General features: G+C 48.6%; 1 protein-coding gene across 1 annotated transcript in view; it reads right to left on the reverse strand.

The window, feature by feature from the left end:
- Positions 1-20,712, reverse strand: part of LOC139255526 (uncharacterized) — a 170,795-nt gene that overhangs the window by 24,681 nt on the left and 125,402 nt on the right. Inside the window, exon 11 of the mRNA XM_070873948.1 lies at positions 20,252-20,329. Coding sequence (XP_070730049.1) covers positions 20,252-20,329 — 78 coding nt within the window. The remainder of the gene's footprint in view (positions 1-20,251; positions 20,330-20,712) is intronic.

Below are 20,712 nucleotides of genomic sequence, written 5' to 3' on the forward strand. Positions count from 1 at the left end.
CTGACTATCTGACCCTGATACTGACAGACGTGGTGCCCTACACCCTGATTCCTGTCAGCTCCGAGTAATGCTGTTCTGACAGCCTGCTGGGTTCATCATTGACTTGAATGTCGAAATGGTCTTTAACTGTATTAAGATTGGATATCAGTGAGAAGTTGCCACCATGCACAATCAAACTAAAATTGAAATGTGTCTGACTCGGTAACAGGAAACAGAACTGTGACAGTATTTTGTATGAATGTTTTGTGAATAAAAAGCACATATGTTGTATTATTCATCCACATTTAAACTAGTTGCAAGCGTTTGCAATCATTAGGCTCTTTTATGATTTTCAGTACAGCCCCACACTGATACCGTCTCCGCTTATCACGGGCAGCCATTTGCCATTTGGAGCTGTGGGCAAAACAAAAAAAGCCCGATTTCATGGGACAGTCAGAGGAGCAGTTTGGAGTTTGGAGCACGAGGTTGGAGCTGTGAGCAAATCAAAAAAAGCTATCTACTGCAGCAGCAGAATCAACAATGCGGAGGCCGGAAGCGGCGTGGAGAGGAGGTCGGAAGCGGCGTGGAGAGGAGGTCGGGAGGGGCGAGGAGCGGAGGTCGGAAGAGGCGAGGAGCGGAGGTCGGAAGTGGCGAGGAGCGGAGGCCGGAAGCGGCGTGGAGAGGAGGTCGGAAGCGGCGTGGAGAGGAGGTCGGGAGGGGCGAGGAGCGGAGGTCGGGAGGGGCGTGGAGCGGAGGCCGGAAGCGGCGAGGAGCGGAGGTCGGGAGGGGCGTGGAGCGGAGGTCGGAAGAGGCGAGGAGCGGAGGTCGGAAGCGGCGAGGAGCGGAGGTCGGGAGGGGCGTAGAGCGGAGGCCGGAAGCGGCGAGAGGCAGAGGTCGGGAGGGGCGTGGAGCGGAGGTCGGAAGAGGCGAGGAGCGGAGGTCGGGAGGGGCGTGGAGCGGAGGTCGGAAGAGGCGAGGAGCAGAGGTCGGGAGGGGCGTGGAGCGGAGGCCGGAAGCGGCGAGAGGCAGAGGTCGGGAGGGGCGTGGAGCGGAGGTCGGAAGAGGCGAGGAGCGGAGGTCGGGAGAGGCGAGGAGCGGAGGTCGGGAGGGGCATGGAGCGGAGGCCGGAAGCGGCGAGAGGCAGAGGTCGGGAGGGGCGTGGAGCGGAGGTCGGAAGCGGCGAGGAGCGGAGGTTTGGAAGCGGCGAGGAGCGGAGGTCGGAAGCGGTGAGGAGCGGAGGTCAGAAGCGGCGAGGAGCGGAGGTTTGGAAGCGGCGAGGAGCGGAGGTCGGAAGCGGTGAGGAGCGGAGGTCAGAAGCGGCGAGGAGCGGAGGTTTGGAAGCGGCGAGGAGCGGAGGTTGGAAGCGGCGAGGAGCGGAGGTCGGAAGCGGCGTGGAGCGGAGGCCGGGAGGGGCGAGGAGCGGAGGTCGGAAGCGGCGAGGAGCGGAGGTCGGAAGTGGCGAGGAGCGGAGGTCGGAAGTGGCGAGGAGCGGAGGTCGGAAGTGGCGAGGAGCGGAGGTCGGAAGTGGCGAGGAGCGGAGGTCGGAAGTGGCGAGGAGCGGAGGTCGGAAGCGGCGAGGAGCGGAGGTCAGAAGCGGCGAGGAGCGGAGGTCGGAAGCGGCGAGGAGCGGAGGTCGGAAGCGGCGAGGAGCGGAGGTCGGAAGCGGCGAGGAGCGGAGGTCGGAAGTGGCGAGGAGCGGAGGTCGGAAGTGGCGAGGAGCGGAGGTCGGGAGGGGTGTGGAGCGGAGGTCGGAAGCGGCGAGGAGCGGAGGTCGGGAGGGGCGTGGAGCGGAGGTCGGGAGGGGCGTGGAGCGGAGGTCGGGAGGGGCGTGGAGCGGAGGTCGGGAGGGGCGTGGAGCGGAGGTCGGGAGGGGTGTGGAGCGGAGGTCGGAAGTGGCGAGGAGCGGAGGTCGGGAGGGGCGTGGAGCGGAGGTCGGAAGCGGCGAGGAGCGGAGGTCGGGAGGGGCGTGGAGCGGAGGTCGGAAGCGGCGAGGAGCGGAGGTCGGGAGGGGCGTGGAGCGGAGGTCGGGAGGGGCGTGGAGCAGAGGTCGGGAGCAGCGAGGAGCGGAGGTCGGGAGTGGCGTGGAGCGGTCGGAAGCGGCGAGGAGCGGAGGTCGGGAGGGGCGTGGAGCGGAGGTCGGGAGCAGCGAGGAGCGGAGGTCGGGAGGGGCGTGGAGCGGAGGTCGGAAGTGGCGAGGAGCGGAGGTCGGGAGGGGTGTGGAGCGGAGGTCGGAAGCGGTGAAGTCCAGAGATCGGAAGAGGAGTGGACAGACGAGGCACAGAGGAGCGGAGAGGTCAGAGCCCAGAGCTGGAGCAGCATGGACAAGACCAAGGGAAGGCGCAGCACAGGCCAATAGCGAGGCTGCGAGGTCGTGAGGCTCACATTGCGTACTATAAATTCCACGTAGAGAGAGAGGTCCTCTGGGAAGGAGGAAGGAAGGAAGGAGGACAGTCGGAGTATGTTTGAGTTTGTGTGTATGTAGTGAGATTTCCTGTATTTTTTAAATATATCGGTTACTTTGCTTTTTGATTTTACCGCCACCGGGTATAGTGGGAGAATCGTGTTAACACCAGTTGCCCGCTATAAACGATGGGGTCTGTATTAGTGGTATGGACAGCCAATTTGTAGCTGGAGTGCACTGTGAAAATCCATAAAATCTACAGCATAGAATAGAGGTGAAAAGAATTGTGCTGCTAAATGGTTTGGGATGTCCTGAGGTTATGAAAGGTGCTAAAGAAAGGCAGGTTCTTTCTTTAAATTTAAAGTATTACAAAGCATTAACAGCACAGAAACAGGCCATTCGGTCCAACTGGTGTATGCTGGTGTTTATGTTCCACATGCTCTTCCTGCGACCCTTCTTCATGTAACCCCATCAACATGCATCTATGCTCTTCGCTTCAACCACTCCTTGTGATAGCGAGTTTCACATTCTCCTGAATTCCCTATTGAAATTATTAATGACTATGTGATATTCATGACGCCTAGTTCTGGTCTCGCCTGTAAATGGAACCATCTTCTCTACGTCTACTCTGCATATACCCTATCAAACCCTTTCATGATCCTAAAGACCTCTATCAGATCACCCTTCAGTCTTCACTTTTCTAGAGAACATGGCCCCAGCCTGTGCAATATTTGCTGATAGTTATAACTTCTCAGTTCTCGTATCATGCTGCTTTCATGTTTCTGTTGTGTTTTAATGTCGATTTGTTGCTGAGCTCTGTCTCTTTGATGAGTTTAATGAGCCATGTTAAACATTATTTATATGTGCTTACATCATACTCGAGCTCAAACCCATAATCTTCTGAGTAAGAAAGGTCATGAGTTTGTGTCTGAATATGGACTTAAGCACGTAAGGCCCAAGTTTCAACTGGATTTGCTGCTAATTTTTTGGAGCAACTAGTTTTTTTTTTGAGTATCCTAGAAATTGCAATTCCCCATACTTAGTTTGCTCCAGTTCGAGTGAGTTAGTTTAGTTTTGTTTTAGTTCCGTTTTTTTCAAAAGGGGGCATGTCCAACCACTTACACCTGTTTTGCAAGTTTGAACTGCGAAACGTTACTCCAAACTAACTTAGAACGGAGTAAGTGTCCACTTTTGTATGCCACGACAAACCTTGTGTAGAGTTAAGAAATCAGCGCAGCTAGCCAGAGATTGGGGGGTTGGGGGTGGGGGTGGGGGGGGGGGGGAAAGAGAGAGGGGAGGGGGGGAGGGATGCAGGGGAGAGGAGGGGGGGGGAACAGGGGTGGGGGGAGGAAGAGAGGGGGCAACATTAAACAGACGAGCCTGCCCAGGTCCCATCCTACTCACGTCTTGCCCCCAATCTCTTTGCTTTCCTGCTATCCCTGCCCCTCCGAACATTTCCGATACAGTCCCAAGGAACACTTTAGACCTCAGTCAGTGAGAGCAATCGACATCTTCCTTCTTGATGGTCACTTTTGCCAGCTCCTTCTCCCTTTCTTGTTTGGCTTTCTGTTCCCGGGTCTCCTGTCTCTGATGACGGACATTGCTATCTCCAGGTCCGAGCTCAGAATCTCCTTCTCCTCCGCAGAGTCGGTCACCCGCTCCAGGAGCCCATTCGGCCAGGGCTAGGGGTGGCGTGCTTCGGGCCCCTCCCACACAGCCTGCAGCACATGCACACAGAATCTGGGGGCCAGGAGCTACTGCGCACGCACGCAGCTGCCGGCAGTCTTTTATGCGCAGGGCTGTAGCTCCGCTCCCCGCTGTTGCTGTTACGCTGCGCCGAGGCCACAGGAGGCCTCGCGGAAGTAGAGAATAGCAAGGTAGGACACAGGCGCGCTTTTTATTCCAGGAAATCGGCGGATCTCTCAAAGGTGCACCGTTCTAATCCTCAACTAAAACTTGGGCCCATTATCTTGAATGACACTTCAGTTTTAGTGCTGCATTGTTAAGATGAGACATTAAACTGAGCCCCGTGTACCTGATACTGTTTCAATTCTGATGCAGATGGACATGGTGCTCAGCACTGAGGCGAATTCTCATGTTCCAACTTCTGCTTTAGCTGGTCTCGACTAACTCTGCATAGAGCTGTTACGGGGCCCGGAAGAGCCAAGGGCCCAGGGACAGAACTGGCCAGCCCACACTGCGATGTGTGCACGTGCTAGGTCTGTGCAGCAGGGCAGGTCTCCAGTCGTCTTAGTTTACCCTTGCCACTGGACCAAGACCTAGCTTTGTTAAGCCCGTGTGGTGGCTGGTGTGCAACGGTCACCACACATTAAAAAAAAATCCACACACAGGCATTTTCTACTCCCTCAATTGGAGTTCAGGACTGGAACATCAGGTCCTTCATCGAAACACCTGTGAACTCGTGGAAACAAGTCATCATCATTCGAGGGACTGCCTATGATGATGATGTATCATCAGCAAACTTGGATACATTGCACTCGGTCCCTTCATCTAAGTCATTGATATAAATTGTGAATAGCTGAGGTCTAATCACTGATCCTTGCGGCACCTCACTAGTTACAGTCTGTCAAACGGAAAATGACCCATTTATTCCTTCTTTCTGTTTGTGCCTGTTAACCAATTCTCTATCTATGCAAACCTATTACCCCCAACCCCATAAACCCTTATCTTGGGTAGCAAATTTTTATGTGGTACCTTATCGAATGACTTTTGGAAATCCAAATATACTACATCCACTTGTTCCCCTTTATCTACCATGCTAGTTACATCCTCAAAAAACTTTAATAAATTTGTTAAACATGATTTCCCTTTCATAAAACCATGTTGATTCTGCCTAATCATAATCTGATTTTCCAAGTGCCCTGGTGGCATTTTCTTAATAATAGATTCCAGCATTTTTCAGAGGACTGATGTCAGGCTAAATGGCCTGTACTTCCTTGTTTTCTCTCTCCCTCCTTTCTTGAATATCGAGGTTACATTTACTGACCGTTCTAGAATCTAGGGAATTGTGGAAGATCACAATCAATGCAGCCACCTTTTTTAGAACCCTAGGATGCAGGCCATCAGGTCCAGGGGATTTATCAGCTATCTATTCCCATATCTCTCTATTTCACTTTCGTTTAACCACCTTTCTAAACTATTCTTAAATTTTGACATGGTTCTTGCCTCTATCAGATGAGACTTTAAACCGAGGCCCCGTCTGCTCTCTCAGGTGGACGTAAAAGATCTCACGGCACTATTTCAAAGAAGAGCAGGGGAGTTCTCCTCGGTGTCCTAGCCAATATGTATCCCACAATCAATAAAAGCAGATTATCTGGTCATTATCACATTGCTGTTTGTGGGAGCTTGCTGAGCGCAAATTGGATTCCCACATTACAACAGTGGTTACCTTCCAAAAGTACTTAATTGTCTCATTGACTGTACAGCGTTTTGAGACATCCGATGGTCGTGAAAGGTGCTATATAAATGCAAGTATTTCTTGCTTTCTCCGGCCCCTCAACTATTGGAAACACAATCTGTTTCCAGTTACTCTCTCCCATCCCTTCATAATCTTAATCAACTATATCAAATCAGCAACAACTTGCATTTATACTCCGTAATTCTTTCCGTACCGCCACTTTTCTAAAAACAATAGCTTACATTTTTTAAGTCTTTCTTTGCATTTTCTTTGACCAAGCAACATTGCAGCGAATCCAGTTCACTGTCAAAACCCAGTTCTGACGAAGGGTCATCGACCCAAAACATTAACTCTGTTGCTCTCTCCACAGACGCTGCCTGACCCACTGAGTGTTTCTAGCATTTTGTTTTTATTTCAGATTGCAGCAACCGCAGTAATTTTGCTCTTGCAATACTCAAGTGAATCGGCGCTTTACCCTCCCTACTGCCTTGATGTCCTTCCTATTCTGTGGAGCCCAAAAAGCTCCACACACTACTTAAACTGAGGTCCTACTAAAGCTTTCTATAGATTCACCGTTTATATTCTATACCCCTTAGTCCAAAGCCCTGTGTTATATCTTCAGTACAGCTCACAAACACACAGACAGACTTAAGACCGCAGAACACTCTGAAACTCTAGTCAGGTGACCTGTTCCCTCTTTGTAGTGCCACAGTAGTCCACAGGTGGAGCTATATATATATTACACCCTGTATTCCATTAATCGGCCCCGTCTCTCCCTATCTCCAATCTCCTCCAGCCCTATAATCCCCCGAGATATCTGCGCTCCGTCTATTCCAACCTCGTGAACATCCCCAATTTTAATCGCTCAACCATTGGCAGCCATGCCTTCAGCTGCCAGGTCCCAAGCTCTGGAATTCCCTCGCTAAATCTCTCCGCTTCCCTTTCCTCCTTTAAGAAGGTCCCTTAAAACCCGCCTCTTTGAACAAGCCTGCCCTAATGTCTCATTTGTCTCGGTGTCAAATTCTTTTTTTGTTAACGTGTCTGTGAAACGCCTGGAGACGTTTTATTACGTTAAGGGCGCTATATAAATGTAAGTTGTTGTTGCGTTGGCATGCTTGTAAATGCACAACAATTAAGTATGGGGAAGAACAGTAATCCAGAGATTATGGAAATGGAGTGTGCAGACTGGGAACAACGCGAAACAACCCGCTACAAAGCTGGCATTTCTGGACCAGTCAATCTGGTGCATGTCTAAAAGTAATGGTGCAGTCTGCATCTTTGTACCCAAATTGTAAGAGAACATGAAGACTGGTGCAGGAATAGCATATGCCTGGCAGTAATTACAGGCAGTAATCTAATGCAGGAGTTCAGACGGTGCTCAACCATGAAAGACCAGCTGGGACGTCTCAGGATCAAGCGATGTCCAAGGTGAGATCAGTTCCTTCAAATCGTTCAACTGTTGCCTGACGACCTTGTGTCAACATTGTTGCAAAATGCCACTCACACCAAAGGATAATAACTGGAGTCATTACTGCAAGCTCAAGAAATAATCACTGGGAAATGCTACATCCAGCATACCTCACAATGCAACGCAATTGTTTTATTTATTTATATTGGAACATAAAGTCCCGAGAGACTCTTTTGCCATTCTACTAGATCATAGCCGATGCGTACTTCAACTTCATTTACCCGCCTTTGCTCCATATCACTCGCTACCATTATACAATCGCCGAAAGTTTAAATTAGCCCACTCACACTCACAGTCCAGGAGTGGGGCTTTTGTTAAGAATCAGGAATCTGGCTAATTGTTCCCTTTCCTAGATCGGTCTCAACTAGGATACGATGTTATAGTGGTTATATGGCTGGATGAGTAATCCAGAGGCCTGGACTAATAATCGGGGAGTTGAGTCCAAATCCCACCATGGGCAGTTGGGGAATTTAAATTCAGCTAATTAAATAATTCTGGAATAAAAAGCTAATAACAGTAGTCATCATCATCATAGGCAGTCCCTCGAAATCGAGGAAGACTTGCTTCCACTCCAAAAGTGAGTTCTCGGGTGACTGTACAGTCCAATACGGCAATTACAGTCTCTGTCACAGGTGGGACAGACAATGGTTGAAGGAAAGGGTGGGTGGGGAGTCTGTTTTGCCGTACACTCCTTTTGCTGCCTGCGCTCGATTTCTGCATGCTCTCGGCGACAAGACTCGAGGTGCTCAGCGCCCTCCCAGATACTCTCCCTCCACTTAGGGCGATCTTTGACCGGGGACTCCCAGTTGTCGATGGGGATGTTGCACTTTATCAAGGAGGCTTTGAGGGTGTCCCTGAAACGTTTCCTCTATCCACCTGGGGTTCGCCTGTCGTGTAGGAGTTCCGAGTAGAGCGCATGCTTTGGGAGTCTTGTGTTGGGCAAGCAGACAATGTGGCCTGCCCAACGGGGCTGGTTGAGTGTGGTCAGTGCTTCAATGCTGGGGATGTTGGCCTGATCGAGAACACTGACGTTGGTGCGTCTGTCCTCCCAGGGGATTTGTAGGATCTTGCGGAGACATTGTTGGTGGTATTTCTCCAGCGATTTGAGGTCTACTGTATATGGTCCACGTCTCTGAGCCATACAGGAGGGCGGGTATCACTACACCCCTGTAGACCATGAGCTCGGTGATCATGAAACTACGGAATTGTCGTAAAAATCCATCTGGTTCACTAATGTCCTTTAGGGAAAGTAATCTGCCGTCCTTACCTGGTCTGGGCCTATATGTGACTCCAGACCCACAGCAATGTGGTTGACTCTTCACTGTCCTCTGAAATGGCCTAGCAAGCCTCTCAGTCGTATCAAAAAAACTTGCAACAATGGACTGCAGCGGTTCAAGAAGGCCGCTCACCACCACCTTTTCAGGGGGCAATTAGGGATGGGCAATAAATGCTGGCCTTGCCAGCGACTCCAACACCCCGTGAATGAATACATTTAAAAAAAACACCCCTACTGTCGGCATGGTCGAAATCAGCTCATGGTCACAGATCGGGGATCGAAGCCGTGCACTCTATGGCTCAGTTCCAAGCTGGGGCGATGATCCGGAGGGGCAAGGCTGTGGGAAGCACGCATCGAATCACCTCCCATCCCTTAGGGGAGGGGATGCTGAGTATGGAGTGAGGTAGAAGATCAGCCATGATCTTGTTGAATATAAAGCCATGGTGAGGCTGTACCTGGAGTACTGTGTACATTTTTGGTCTCCTTACCTAAGGAAGGATATACATGCCATAAAGGGAGTGCAACAAAGGTTCACCAGACTGATTCCTGGGGGGGGGGGGGGCAAGGGGGGGATTGTCCTATGAGGAGAGATTGAGTAGACTAGGCCTATATTCTCTACAGTTTAGAATAATGAGAGGTGATCTCGATAAAACATACAAAATTCTTACAGGGCTTGACAGGGTAGATGCAGGGAGGATGTTTCCCCTGGCTGGGGAGCCTAGAGCCAGGGGTCACAGTCTCAGGATAAGGGGTCGGCCATTTAGGACAGAGATGAGGAGAAATTTCTTTATTCAGAGGATGGTGAATCTTTGGAATTCTCTGCCCCAGAGGGCTGTGGACGCTCAGTCTTTGAGTATATTCAAGGCAGAGATCGATAGATTTTTGGATATTAAGTGTATCAAGGGATATGGGGATAGTGCGGGAAAGTGGAGTTGAGGTAGAAGATCAGCCATGATCTTATTGAATGGCGGAGCAGGCTCGAGGGGACGAATGGCCGACTCCTGCTCCTATTTCTTACGTTCTTATACAAGGCAAAAAGCCAGAAGTTTCTCTAGCGGAAAAAAGAGATAGAAGACCAGGTGTTGATAGTTACTGGCTCACTTCATGGTTGTTATTTATCATAAACTACACCCATTTCCATATATAGATAGAACCAGAGATCTGGCTAGACTAAATAAAGGATCGTGTTATCTGTAGCTTTCACGGATCTGTACAACAGACAGTCCATTTACCACTGAGACACCAAGGGTGCTTATTTACCCTTTGTAAAACGATTGGAGGGTGCTTTAAATATAGTCAGGCAGTGAGTCCTTCTGGAGTCTGATCATGTTGGAGTCACACAGTGAGTTTCTGTTCAAGTTGAAAGATGAAAATGGTTTGCTGCAGCAGAAGCTACAATGGAAAAATTAAATTAGTTGTTCATTTGTAGCCAGCCGAATCCTAATCCAAGCAGAACACTTCTTGGCAAACACTGATACAGTTTCAGCACTCAGCTGTATAATGGGATCGTCACCATGTCCGTCAGCAAGGGGAGGGCAGAATAGGAAGAAAAAAAAACAATTTAAGTTTGGTAACGTGGACTAGCTTAATGAGGAAATCTTTCTTCCTCGGTGAGAGAGAGAAATTTGCATTCCTCTCTTCGACGTTGCAGTACTGTTTTTTTTCCACAGGATGCGGGCGTCGCTGGCAAGGATAGCATTTATTGCCCATCCCTAATTGCCCCTTGATTGGCCATTTCAGAGGGCAGTTAAGAGTCAACCACATTGCTGTAGGTCTGGAGTCACATATAGACCCAGACCAGGTAAGGACAGCAGATTTCCTTCCCTAAAGGATATTAGTGAACCAGTTGGGTTTTTAATGACAATCCGGTAGTTTCACGGTCACCATTACTGACACTAGCTTTTTATTGCGGATTTATTTAATTAACTGAATTTAAATTCCCTAGCTGCCGTGGATGGGATTTGAACTCACGTCTCCAGATCATTGGTCCAGGCCTCTGGATTACTAGTTCAGTAACATTACCACAATGCTATCATTCCCATCATTTAGCCTCTCGAGCCTGTTGCCATTCAATTAGATCATGGCTGTTCTGTATCCTCCATCTTGGTTTCATATCCTTCAATGCCCGTAACCTAACAAAAATCTATCGATACCATTCCTGTTACGATGGGGAGTACTTGCTGTGCTACACCGTACATGCTTCTCTGCATTGAGCATCTTTCACAGTTTAGCACCAAAGGTGTCACTTGGCCAGGAACTGAGGTCAAAGCGCAGAGTACCAAGGCAAAGAGGTACACTTGGGGCCTGCGTTTGACCAGTGAGCGATCTCTGTGGGTGATTGGGAGGAGGGGCAGGAAACAGAGTGAGGCTGATGGGAATTGTCTGCGCATCAGTCGACCAGGGTACTCCGAGACCGTGGGAGCTGGAGGGGGCTTGTGGAGAGAGGAGTCTTCCTGGAGGAGGGGGACCCACACATACAAGGGGGTGGAAATTCGGTTGGGCGCTAAATGGGCGCTAAATTTTGCGTCAGGAAATGGTTTATGTCGGCTGCCACAAAATTCATCAGCTGGGCCCTGAGTGTGGGGCGGAGCATTAAGCGAGGCGTTCCACACCTCTCTCAGGGTGCTAGGCCAGCTGAGCAACTGAAAATCCCGAGCTAAAGAGCCAGCCTCAGAGTGCTCTGAGGGAGGGCTTCCCTGGGAAGGGGGGGGGAGGCGGAAATCACCAAAAAGACACACAAAAATCATTCCCAATACCTTGCTCACCCCACATCAAGATAAATCACAAAAATAACAAAAACACATAGTCATTCCTACCCTCACCATCGCCAGGACAGCTCGGACCGCCCGCTTTCCCAGGTGGTCCCACTAGGGGGCGCTACGGGGTCAGCGCCAAATGGAAATCATTGTGCTGTCGTAACCGGGGGCCGTTGCACACCGGCTCGGCGCTCCCAGGCGGTACTGGTCAGCGCCACCGGTACTGGCACACTGAAGGCGCCGAGCGGCATGAATACCAGCGCTCGCGGCTCCAACTCCTCTAGCGACCCCCGTTCCCACCCTTTCCAGGGGCGCCAAACCACCGAATTTCTACACCAAGGCGCTTTCCCAACTCTGGAGATGTTTTAATTACTAATATCCTGAAATTTAAACAAATAAACATTTTCTATCTGGTGGCAGGATCAATGTGTTGCTTACATTTACAGTATGTTGACGGAACCCAGCACCGAACCACTACCATTATAGTTTGCGGCATACAGTAGTTGTTAGATTTACAAGTCTGATACAAAAGTTTTTGGTTCACACAGCAACAACTACTTCCACTTATATAACGGCTTGAACGTAGTTTGAAACATTTAAGGTTCTGAGGGGTCTTGACAGGGTTGTTTCCTCTGGCTGGGGAGTCTAGAATTATGGGTCACAGTCTCAGGATAAGAGGTCGGCCATTTAGGACTGAGATGAGGAGGAATTTCTTTACTCGGAGGGTTGTGAATCTTTGGAATTCTCTGCCCCAGAGGGCTGTGGATGCTGAATTGTTAAGTATATTCAAGGCTCAGATAGATACCATTTTTGGACTCAAGAGGAATCAAGGGATATGGGGATCAGGCGGAAAAGGGCAATATATGTCCTACTCCTGCTCCTAATTCTTATAAACATCCCAAGGCGTTTCACAGGAGTGACTGTCAAACAAAATTTGCCACCGAACCACATAAGGTTTTAAGGATCATCTTAAAAGGACGGGAGAGCGGTAAAGAGGCGGGGGGATTTAGGGAGGGAATTCCAGAGCTTAGGGCCGAGGCAGCTGAAGGCATGGCTGCCAATGGTGGAGCGAAGGAAATTTAGAAAGAAAGGACTTGCATTTATATAGCGCCTTTCATGATCACCGGACATCTCAAAGCGCTTTACAGCCAATGAAGTACTTTTGGAGTGTTATCATTGTTTTAACGTAGAAAACGCAGCAACCAATTTGCGCACAGCAAGCTCCCACAAACAGCAATGTGATAACGACCAGATAATCTGTTTTTGTTATGTTGATTGAAGGATAAATATTGGCCCAGGACACCGGGGATAACTCCTCTCTTCTCTTCTTAGAAATAGTGGGATCTTTTACGTCCACCTGAGAGAGCAGACGGGGCCTCGATATAACATCTCATCTGAAAGACGGCACCGCCGACAGTGCGGCACTCCCTCAGCACTGCACTGGGAGTATCAGCCTAGATTTATGCGCTCAAGTCCCTGGAGTGGGACTGGAACCCACAGCCTCCTGACTCAGAGGCGAGAGTGCTGCCCACTGAGTCACATCTGACACTGAGCACAGAGGAACACAGAGACCTCTGAGGGTTGCAGGGCTGGAGGCGGTTAGAGAGACCGGTCAGGGCGAGACCCGGGGGGGGCGGAATCTGAAGCCAAAGATGAGAAAACAATTTGAATATCAAAAGCAAAACGGAGTGCTGTTGTCTGCCAATGTAAACGAGCTGGCGCTAATGTGACCACACTTCGAATGGATGGCAATCTCTCACTTCTGCTAAAGTGGAATCGCGCGGTTTTTACGTCAGGTTATGTGCTGCGCGAGTGCAGCTGCTTCCCAAGATGCAACTGTCACGTGGCCAATGGTAAACCCAAAGAGAAGCTGCTGGATTCGATAAGGCCGGTGAACGAGACAACGGCCCATACATTGCGGTCGGAGGCTTCCCGCGGGCAACTTGAAAAATTTTACATGAATCTACCTGGTGCTCCGGAAGGTTCGGAGACTTGTGGTGTTGGGCCTCCAGGTGAAGGCCTGCGTAGAGGCCCACCTATCCCGGGGATGTAGACGCTTCGCACCCGTCCCTGGGATCACATGGGCCGGCCCAACCAATCCAAGCAGGGCTGTTCCCGTTCATACTTGTGGCGAGTTCCGTATACACAGGATCACTATAAGTATGGATGGGAATACACACAAAACACACAAACACTTAAAATATATATTTAAAAACATCACATATTTAAAATTAATCAAAATGGAATTGAATTAATTATTTAAAACAAAAATGTAATTTTTTGAAAAATAAATTAAAATTTTTTTTTAAGGGGTCTAAAAATGAACTTGCCTTATTTAACAGGATTTAAATGTTTAAAGTCTTGAAAAAAAATATTTTTCTGTCCTTTAAAAGCCTTACGCTGATTTTAAAAAAACAGGCCTCACGCCTGCTTTTATCAGTCGTAAGAATTTCCAGGGCATTCGCTGGGCAAATAGGACAGAGATAGACAGTTTCTTAACCAATAAGGGAATAAAAGAGTTATGGGGAGCGGGCAGGGAAGTGGAGCTGAGTCCATGATTGGATCAGCCGTGATCGTATTAAATGGCGGAGCAGGCTCGAGGGGCCATTTGGCTACTCCTTTCTTATGTTCTAAATAGCCCCAACTCTCTGCCCGCCGAGGCCCTTCACTTCTGGATGCGTGCGATCGGTCGAGAGGATTCTTGACAGATCTCAAATTCCGGGTTTATGCGCTTCGCACAACTTAACCCGGAACATGTGGGTCCCCTACGAGCGCGTGCGCACCTTGTACCCGCCCATAGGGGCCGCGAATTCAGGGCCGACATTTGTTTTTTGTTAATCTAGTCGAGAGTAGGCAGAACGGACGCAGGTTCTGAGCAAAGTATCATCATCATCATCATCATAGGCAGTCCCTTGGAATCGAGGAAGACTTGCTTCCACTCTTAAAATAAGTCCTTAGGTGGCTGAACAGTCCAGTATGAGAGCCACAGTCTCTGTCACAGGTGGGACAGATAGTTATTGAGGGAAGGGGTGGGTGGGACAGGTTTGCCGCACGCTCTTTCCGCTGCCTGCGCTTGATTTCTACATGCTCTCGGCGATGAGACTCAAGGTGCTCAGCGCCCTCCCGGATGCACTTCCTTCACTTAGGGCGGTCTTCGGCAAGATATAAGTAGCTATCGTTCCCTGGGCACGGTACACATCTATCGTGTAGCCTTTGACTAAACACCGCATGATGTAATATATCATTAGTTCAAAGCCTCTTGAGCAATGCGTCTCGACAGGGCAAGTGAAACATTAAATTATACAATGTCAGTGTTTATTTTTGCCTTTCCCTATTTCAGACCGCTTATTTTTTGTGCCGGTGTCATTATCTAGAAAACTGACATCAGGGATTCCCTGAATCGCAGGGAGAAAGTCGGCACCTCCGACAGCATTCTCTCTGTACAGTACAGGTACGTGCAACAAGCTTGAAAATCGCTCTATAAAGAGCAGCTGTACCATGTTGATGCAGATAAACTACAGAGGGAGTGTTCGATGAGCGCGTGACTGTTAACCCCGCGATGGCAAGAGTATGCGCGCGAGAATGAGTTCTCCTGGAGGAGAATATAAAAGTGCAAATAGGACTAAATGAGGTTGAACATTAGTAGGCAGTCATTAACCAGGAGATTTTTCAGAAATCTTTACATTCTTGCTGCACTTGAATCCAATTGCTTTATACTGCTTCAATCCATTCCCTGCGTAAAAGACTTGCATTTATATAGCGCCTTTCATGACCTCAGGACGTCCCAAAGCATTTTACAGTCAATTAAGTACTTTCTTTCTTCGCAGTGCAGTCACTGTTGTAATGTAAGAAACACGGCAACCAATTTGCACACAGCAAGCTCCCACAAACAGCAATGTGACAATGACCAGATAATCTGGGGTTTTTTTGAAGTGATGTTGATCGAGGGATAAATATTAGGCCCAGGACATCGGGGATAACTCCCCTTCTTTTCTTCGAAATAGTGGCCGTGGGATCTTTTACGTCCACCTGAGAGAGCACACGGAGCCTCGGTTTAACGTCTCATCCAAAAGATGGCACCGCCGACAGTGCAGCGCTCCCTCAGCACTGCACTGCTGTGTCAGTCTAGAAATTTGTGCTCAAGTCTCTCGAGTGGAACATGAACCCACAACCGACATTTAATCTCTCCTGCCTTCCACCCTATCACAGCCCTTCCCACTTGTTCTTTCTTCCTTCCCTCCCGCCCTTTCCCTGCCTCTGTACCTGCTTAAAACCTGTTACATCGCTAACATTTTCCATTTGTAATGAAAGGTCATCGACCTGAAATGTTAACTCTGTTTCTCTCTCCACAGATCTCTTAACTATTAAATCCTCCTTAAAATCTACTTTAATCTATCCATGATATATATTAAATTTGGTAACTGGGTCACGCATTTCATTGAAAACTCATTACAGGTACTTGCAGTACCTGTTACTCCTGTAGGTGGCACTGTGACAGGTCGTTCCAATGTTAAAGGTGTCATATGGTGTGACACACAATAGCTACTATTTTCCAGTTCGAATATATTATTTTGAGATTGTTTAATCTGGTTCCCATAAATCACTCAAAATTATTTCCCGAAAATCTTTTTCAGCTGACATTGCATCCTCTCTCAGTAGCTGACATTTTGAATGTCAAGAATAAAGGTTGAAACAAAATTTTAAAAATATTAAAAACGTATTTAACAATACTATAATTACATTTTAAATAATAATAAATTGTGTCTCTTAATGCCTTCATTAGACTTCTTACTAAAAGGCCTCAGCCTCTGCCAAAAGCTTGGGTGTGGATTTGATATAATTAACTAGAGCTGTGACTCTGAGCTGAATTCAGATTGTGCACATGAGCAGGAGTGGAGGGAATCGATGGACGAGTTAGGGGATGTGCTGAGTGACAGCAGTGCAAGGGTAGGGGAGGAGACAGCAGGTAATCAGGTTGATCCGAGATCTCTGCGCTCCTCTAATTCTGTCCTCTTGCGCATCCCGGATTTCAATCGCTCCACCATTAGTGGCTGTGCCTTCAGCTGCCTGGGCCCCAAGCTCTGGATGTTGGCCTGGTCACACACTCGATTAGCTCTGCTGGGCAGGCCACATTGTTCTCATGCCTGACACAAGACTCCCAAAGCAAGCGCTCTACTTGGAACTCCTACACGCCAAGCGAGCCCCAGGTGGGCAGAGGAAACGTTTCAAGGACACCCTCAAAAGCCTCCCTGATAAAATGCAACATTTCCACCAACACCTGGGAGTCCCTGGCCAAAGACCGACCTAAGTGGAGGAAGAGCATCCGGGAGGGCGCTGAGCACCTTGAGTCTCATCACCGAGAGCATGCAGAAACCAACGCAGGCAGCAGAAGGATTGTGAGGCAAACCAGACTCCCTACCCACCCTTTCCTTCAACCACTGTCTGTCCCACCTGTGACAGAGACTGTAATTACCATATTGGACTGTTCAGTCACCTAAGAACTCACTTTTAGAGTGGAAGCAAGTCTTCCTCGATCTCGAGGGACTGCCTAAGGTGATGATGAAGCTCTGGAATTCCCTCCCTAAACCTCTACGCCTCGCTACACCTCTCTTTCCTCCTTTTAAGCTCCTCTCTTCAAACCTAACTCTTTGACCAAGCTTTTGGTCACCTGGCCCCAATATTTTCTGATGCTGTTCGGTGTCAAATTTTGTTTCATAACCCTCTCACGAACCGCCTTGGGACTTCTGACTACGTCAAAAGGTGCTATGTAAATGCAAGTTGATGTTTGAAGGACAAAAGGATCAGTGAGGGGGTGGTAGGAAGGGCAAAAATCGTGGAAATGTGCAGGGGTATGGGTTGCAATGGGAGCGAGGGGGAAATGAGGCAAAGTAGGAGAGAATGGGAGACCAGATGAGATGGGAGCCACTGATTTTCTCGACAAAAAGACATAAGAAATAGGAGCAGGAGTAGGCCACCTGGCCCCTCGAACCTGCTCCGCCATTCAATAAGATCATGGCTGATCTGATCATGGACTCAGCTCCACTTCCCTGCCCGCTCCCATAACCCTTTACTCCCTTATCGCTCAAAAATCTGTCTATCTCCGCCTTAAATATATTCAATGACCCAGCCTCCACAGCTCTCTGGGGCAGAGAATTCCTCAGAGAGAAGAAATTCCTCCTCATCTCAATTTTAAATAGGAAGCCCCTTATTCTGATACTATGTCCCTAGTTTTAGTTTCCCCTATGAGTGGAAATATCCTTCCTGCATCCACCTTGTTGAGCCCCATCATTATCTTATGTTTCAATAAGATCACCTCTCATTCTTCTGAACTTCAATGAGTAGAGGCCCAACCTACTCAACCTTTCCTCATAAGTCAATCCCCTCATCTCCAGAATCAACCGAGTGAACCTTCTCTGAACAACCTCCAATACAAGTATATCCTTCCTTAAATACGTAGACCAAAACTGTACGCAGTACTCTAGGTGTGACCTCACCAATGCCCCGAACAGTTGTAGCAGGACTGCTCTGCTTTTATACTCCATCCCCCTTGCAATAAAGGCCAAAAGACGTGAGAGCAAAACAGAAAGGTTTGAGAGAGATGTAAAAAGAGAAGTTCAGGGGAGAGAAACAGCAACATAAGATCAGCGATATGCAAGGGAGAGGTCATATTCTCTGACATATTCGTTCTTCTTCGGCAGCACCTCCCAACTTCTACCACCTAGGACAAGGGCAGCAGGAGCATGGGAACATCACCATCTCCACATTCCCATCCAAGTCACACATCGTTCTCACTTGGAAATATATCGGCCATTCCTTCATCGTCGCTGGGTCATAATCCTGAAACTCCCTCCCCTAACCACACTGTGGGAGCACCTTCACCACACGGACTGCAGCGGTTCAAGAAGATGGCTCACCACCACCTTCTCAAGGGGCAATTAGGGATGGGTGATAAATGTTGGCCTTGCCAACGATGCCCACATCCAAGGAAATGCCCGAGGCTATCAAGCAGAATAAACAAATAAAACATCTTTAAAGTTAATGAATAACTTTTTTGCACAGATTGATTTTAAAATAGCACAAGATCATGATACTCTCTAAATCTTTTTATTTTTATTGGTGATGTTGGATGCAATTAATGTCTGCCTTTGGATACTTGTGCTCAGCTGCAGACACTCTGATGTCAGGTAAAGCAAGGGGTTCACTCTTCAAGCCGGTCCAAGGAACGCATCCAACTTCAGGAGAGCTTTCCCACTGGACCGGGGTGATTATGGTGCTGAACTTACGGCCCCTATGGGCCTCGCACGTTCCTGGGTTAGGCACGCACTGCGCACGCGCTGAAAGCTCGAACTTGCGATCGGTCAAGAATCCTCTCGACAGATCATATGAATCCCCAGGAAAAGGGCCTCTGCGGGCTGAGAGTTGGACTTCTGCCCAGCGAATGCCCTTGAAATTCTTATGCCTGGTAAAAGCAAGCGTAAGGCCTGCTTTTACCAGCGTAAGAGTTTTAAAAAACAGAAAAATTAAATTTTAAATCACTCATTTATACATTGAAAACCCTGTGCAAAAAAGTTAGGTTATTTTTTAGCACTGTTAAAACATATAATTTATTTTTCAAAAAATTAAATTTTTGTTTAAAAATATTTAATTAAATGCCATTTAAATTAATGTAAAGTATATAATTAAAAAAGTTTAATTTCATGTGTTTGTGTATTTTTTAAGTGATCCCCATTCATACTTATGGGAGTTCCATACATACAGAATCACCAGAAGTATGAATGGGGATCCCCATTCTATGATTGGTTGGGCCGGCCCACGTGATTCCAGGGACGCTCGCGAACCGCCTGCACCCCGGGATACGTGGGCCTCTACCAACGGGTACCCAGAAAGGCCCAGGAGCCACGAATCGACGAACCTCCCAGACCACCAGATTTTTTGCACGTTGCACATGGGCATCCGCCCACAATTTCTGCCCAATGGGGAGCGGGCAGGGAAGTGGACCTGAGGCCATAAAAGGAGCGGCCTCGGGAGCAGCGTGGAGGCACACTGCTTCAGGGAGCAGTGTGAGCTGGTGCAGGAGGGCGACGGCAGCGAAGAGTGATGTCATCAAGGTCCAGGTCGATGATTGGAGCATGGGCAGGCACAGCAGGAGTGGCGAGGTTGGGACGAAGGAGCGGCGAGAGATTGTAGAGGGACGTGATTGGGGCCCAGGGGAGACGTGAGTTTGGGGCCAGGGGGCCAAGGGCAGCATGGGCCAGCCCACACTGCGATATGTGTGCGCTCTAGATCCGTGCAGCAGAGCTGGTCTCCAATCGTCTTGGGTAATCCTTGCCAATGGACCAAAACCTAGCTGTCAAGCCCGTGTGGTGGCTGGTGTGCAATGGCCACCACACATTAAAAAATCGATGCACAGACATCTTCCACCCTTCAGGATGTAGTTCGGGTCCTTCATTGAAACACCTGTGAACTCATCCTTTTTTGGCATGGAAGCAAGGCATCCTCGCTTCGAGGGACTGCCTATGATGATGATGATGGACCTGAGTCCATGATCAGATCAGCCATGATCGTATTAAATGATGGAGCAGGCTCGAGGGGTAGTATGGCCTACTCCTGCTCCTATTTGTTATGTTCTTATGTAATGTAATTGCCCAATCCGGACGGTGTTAGAATCGCAGAATTGTACAGCACAGAAAGAGGCCATTTGTCCCATCGTGCCTATGCCAACTCTTAAGGGAGTTATTCACTTAGCCCCAATCCCCTGCCCTTTTAACTCGAACATGTGAATGTGCAGTTGTTTGGAACCTAGCTTGCAACCTCCCCATCACAACTCACTTAGAAACCAGAACCAGCAGAGAGAGACTTCAGTCCCATTGATTTGGGCTACATTTCAACTCAAGCAAAATACGAGCAGTTTGGCAATCTGTAAATACAAACGCCGAGTATGTTTTATACTTACTTTCTAAACAGATCTTTAAGCTGTTTTTCTTTGACATGCACAGTAACATTTCCAACCCACAGCGACGCACAGGGAAGCCTGAGGGAACAAATATATATCATTTAAAGACAATTGTCCAAGACAATGCTCCTCCCTCCATCACCGCCCCCAAATGCAGACTAACTGATCATTCAGCCGATCGCTGCTTGTGGGGTGTTGCCATGCAAAAAATGGCTGCCATGTTGGCCTGCATAAAAGCAGTGGTTGCACTTCAAAATGATTAAGTTTTGCTTTGAGATATTTCTGAGATGCAAGAATGTAAATACAAGTGTTTTTTTTTAAATAAAGACTTGCATTTATATAGCGCCTTTCATCACCACAGGACATCCCAAAGCGGCTTACAACCAATGAATTACTTTTTCAAAGTGTAGTCACTGTTGCAGTGTAGGAAACGCGGCAGCCAATTTGCGCACAGCAAACTC

This window comes from Pristiophorus japonicus, chromosome 3, assembly GCF_044704955.1.
Source record: "Pristiophorus japonicus isolate sPriJap1 chromosome 3, sPriJap1.hap1, whole genome shotgun sequence".
Lineage (NCBI taxonomy): Eukaryota > Metazoa > Chordata > Chondrichthyes > Pristiophoridae > Pristiophorus > Pristiophorus japonicus.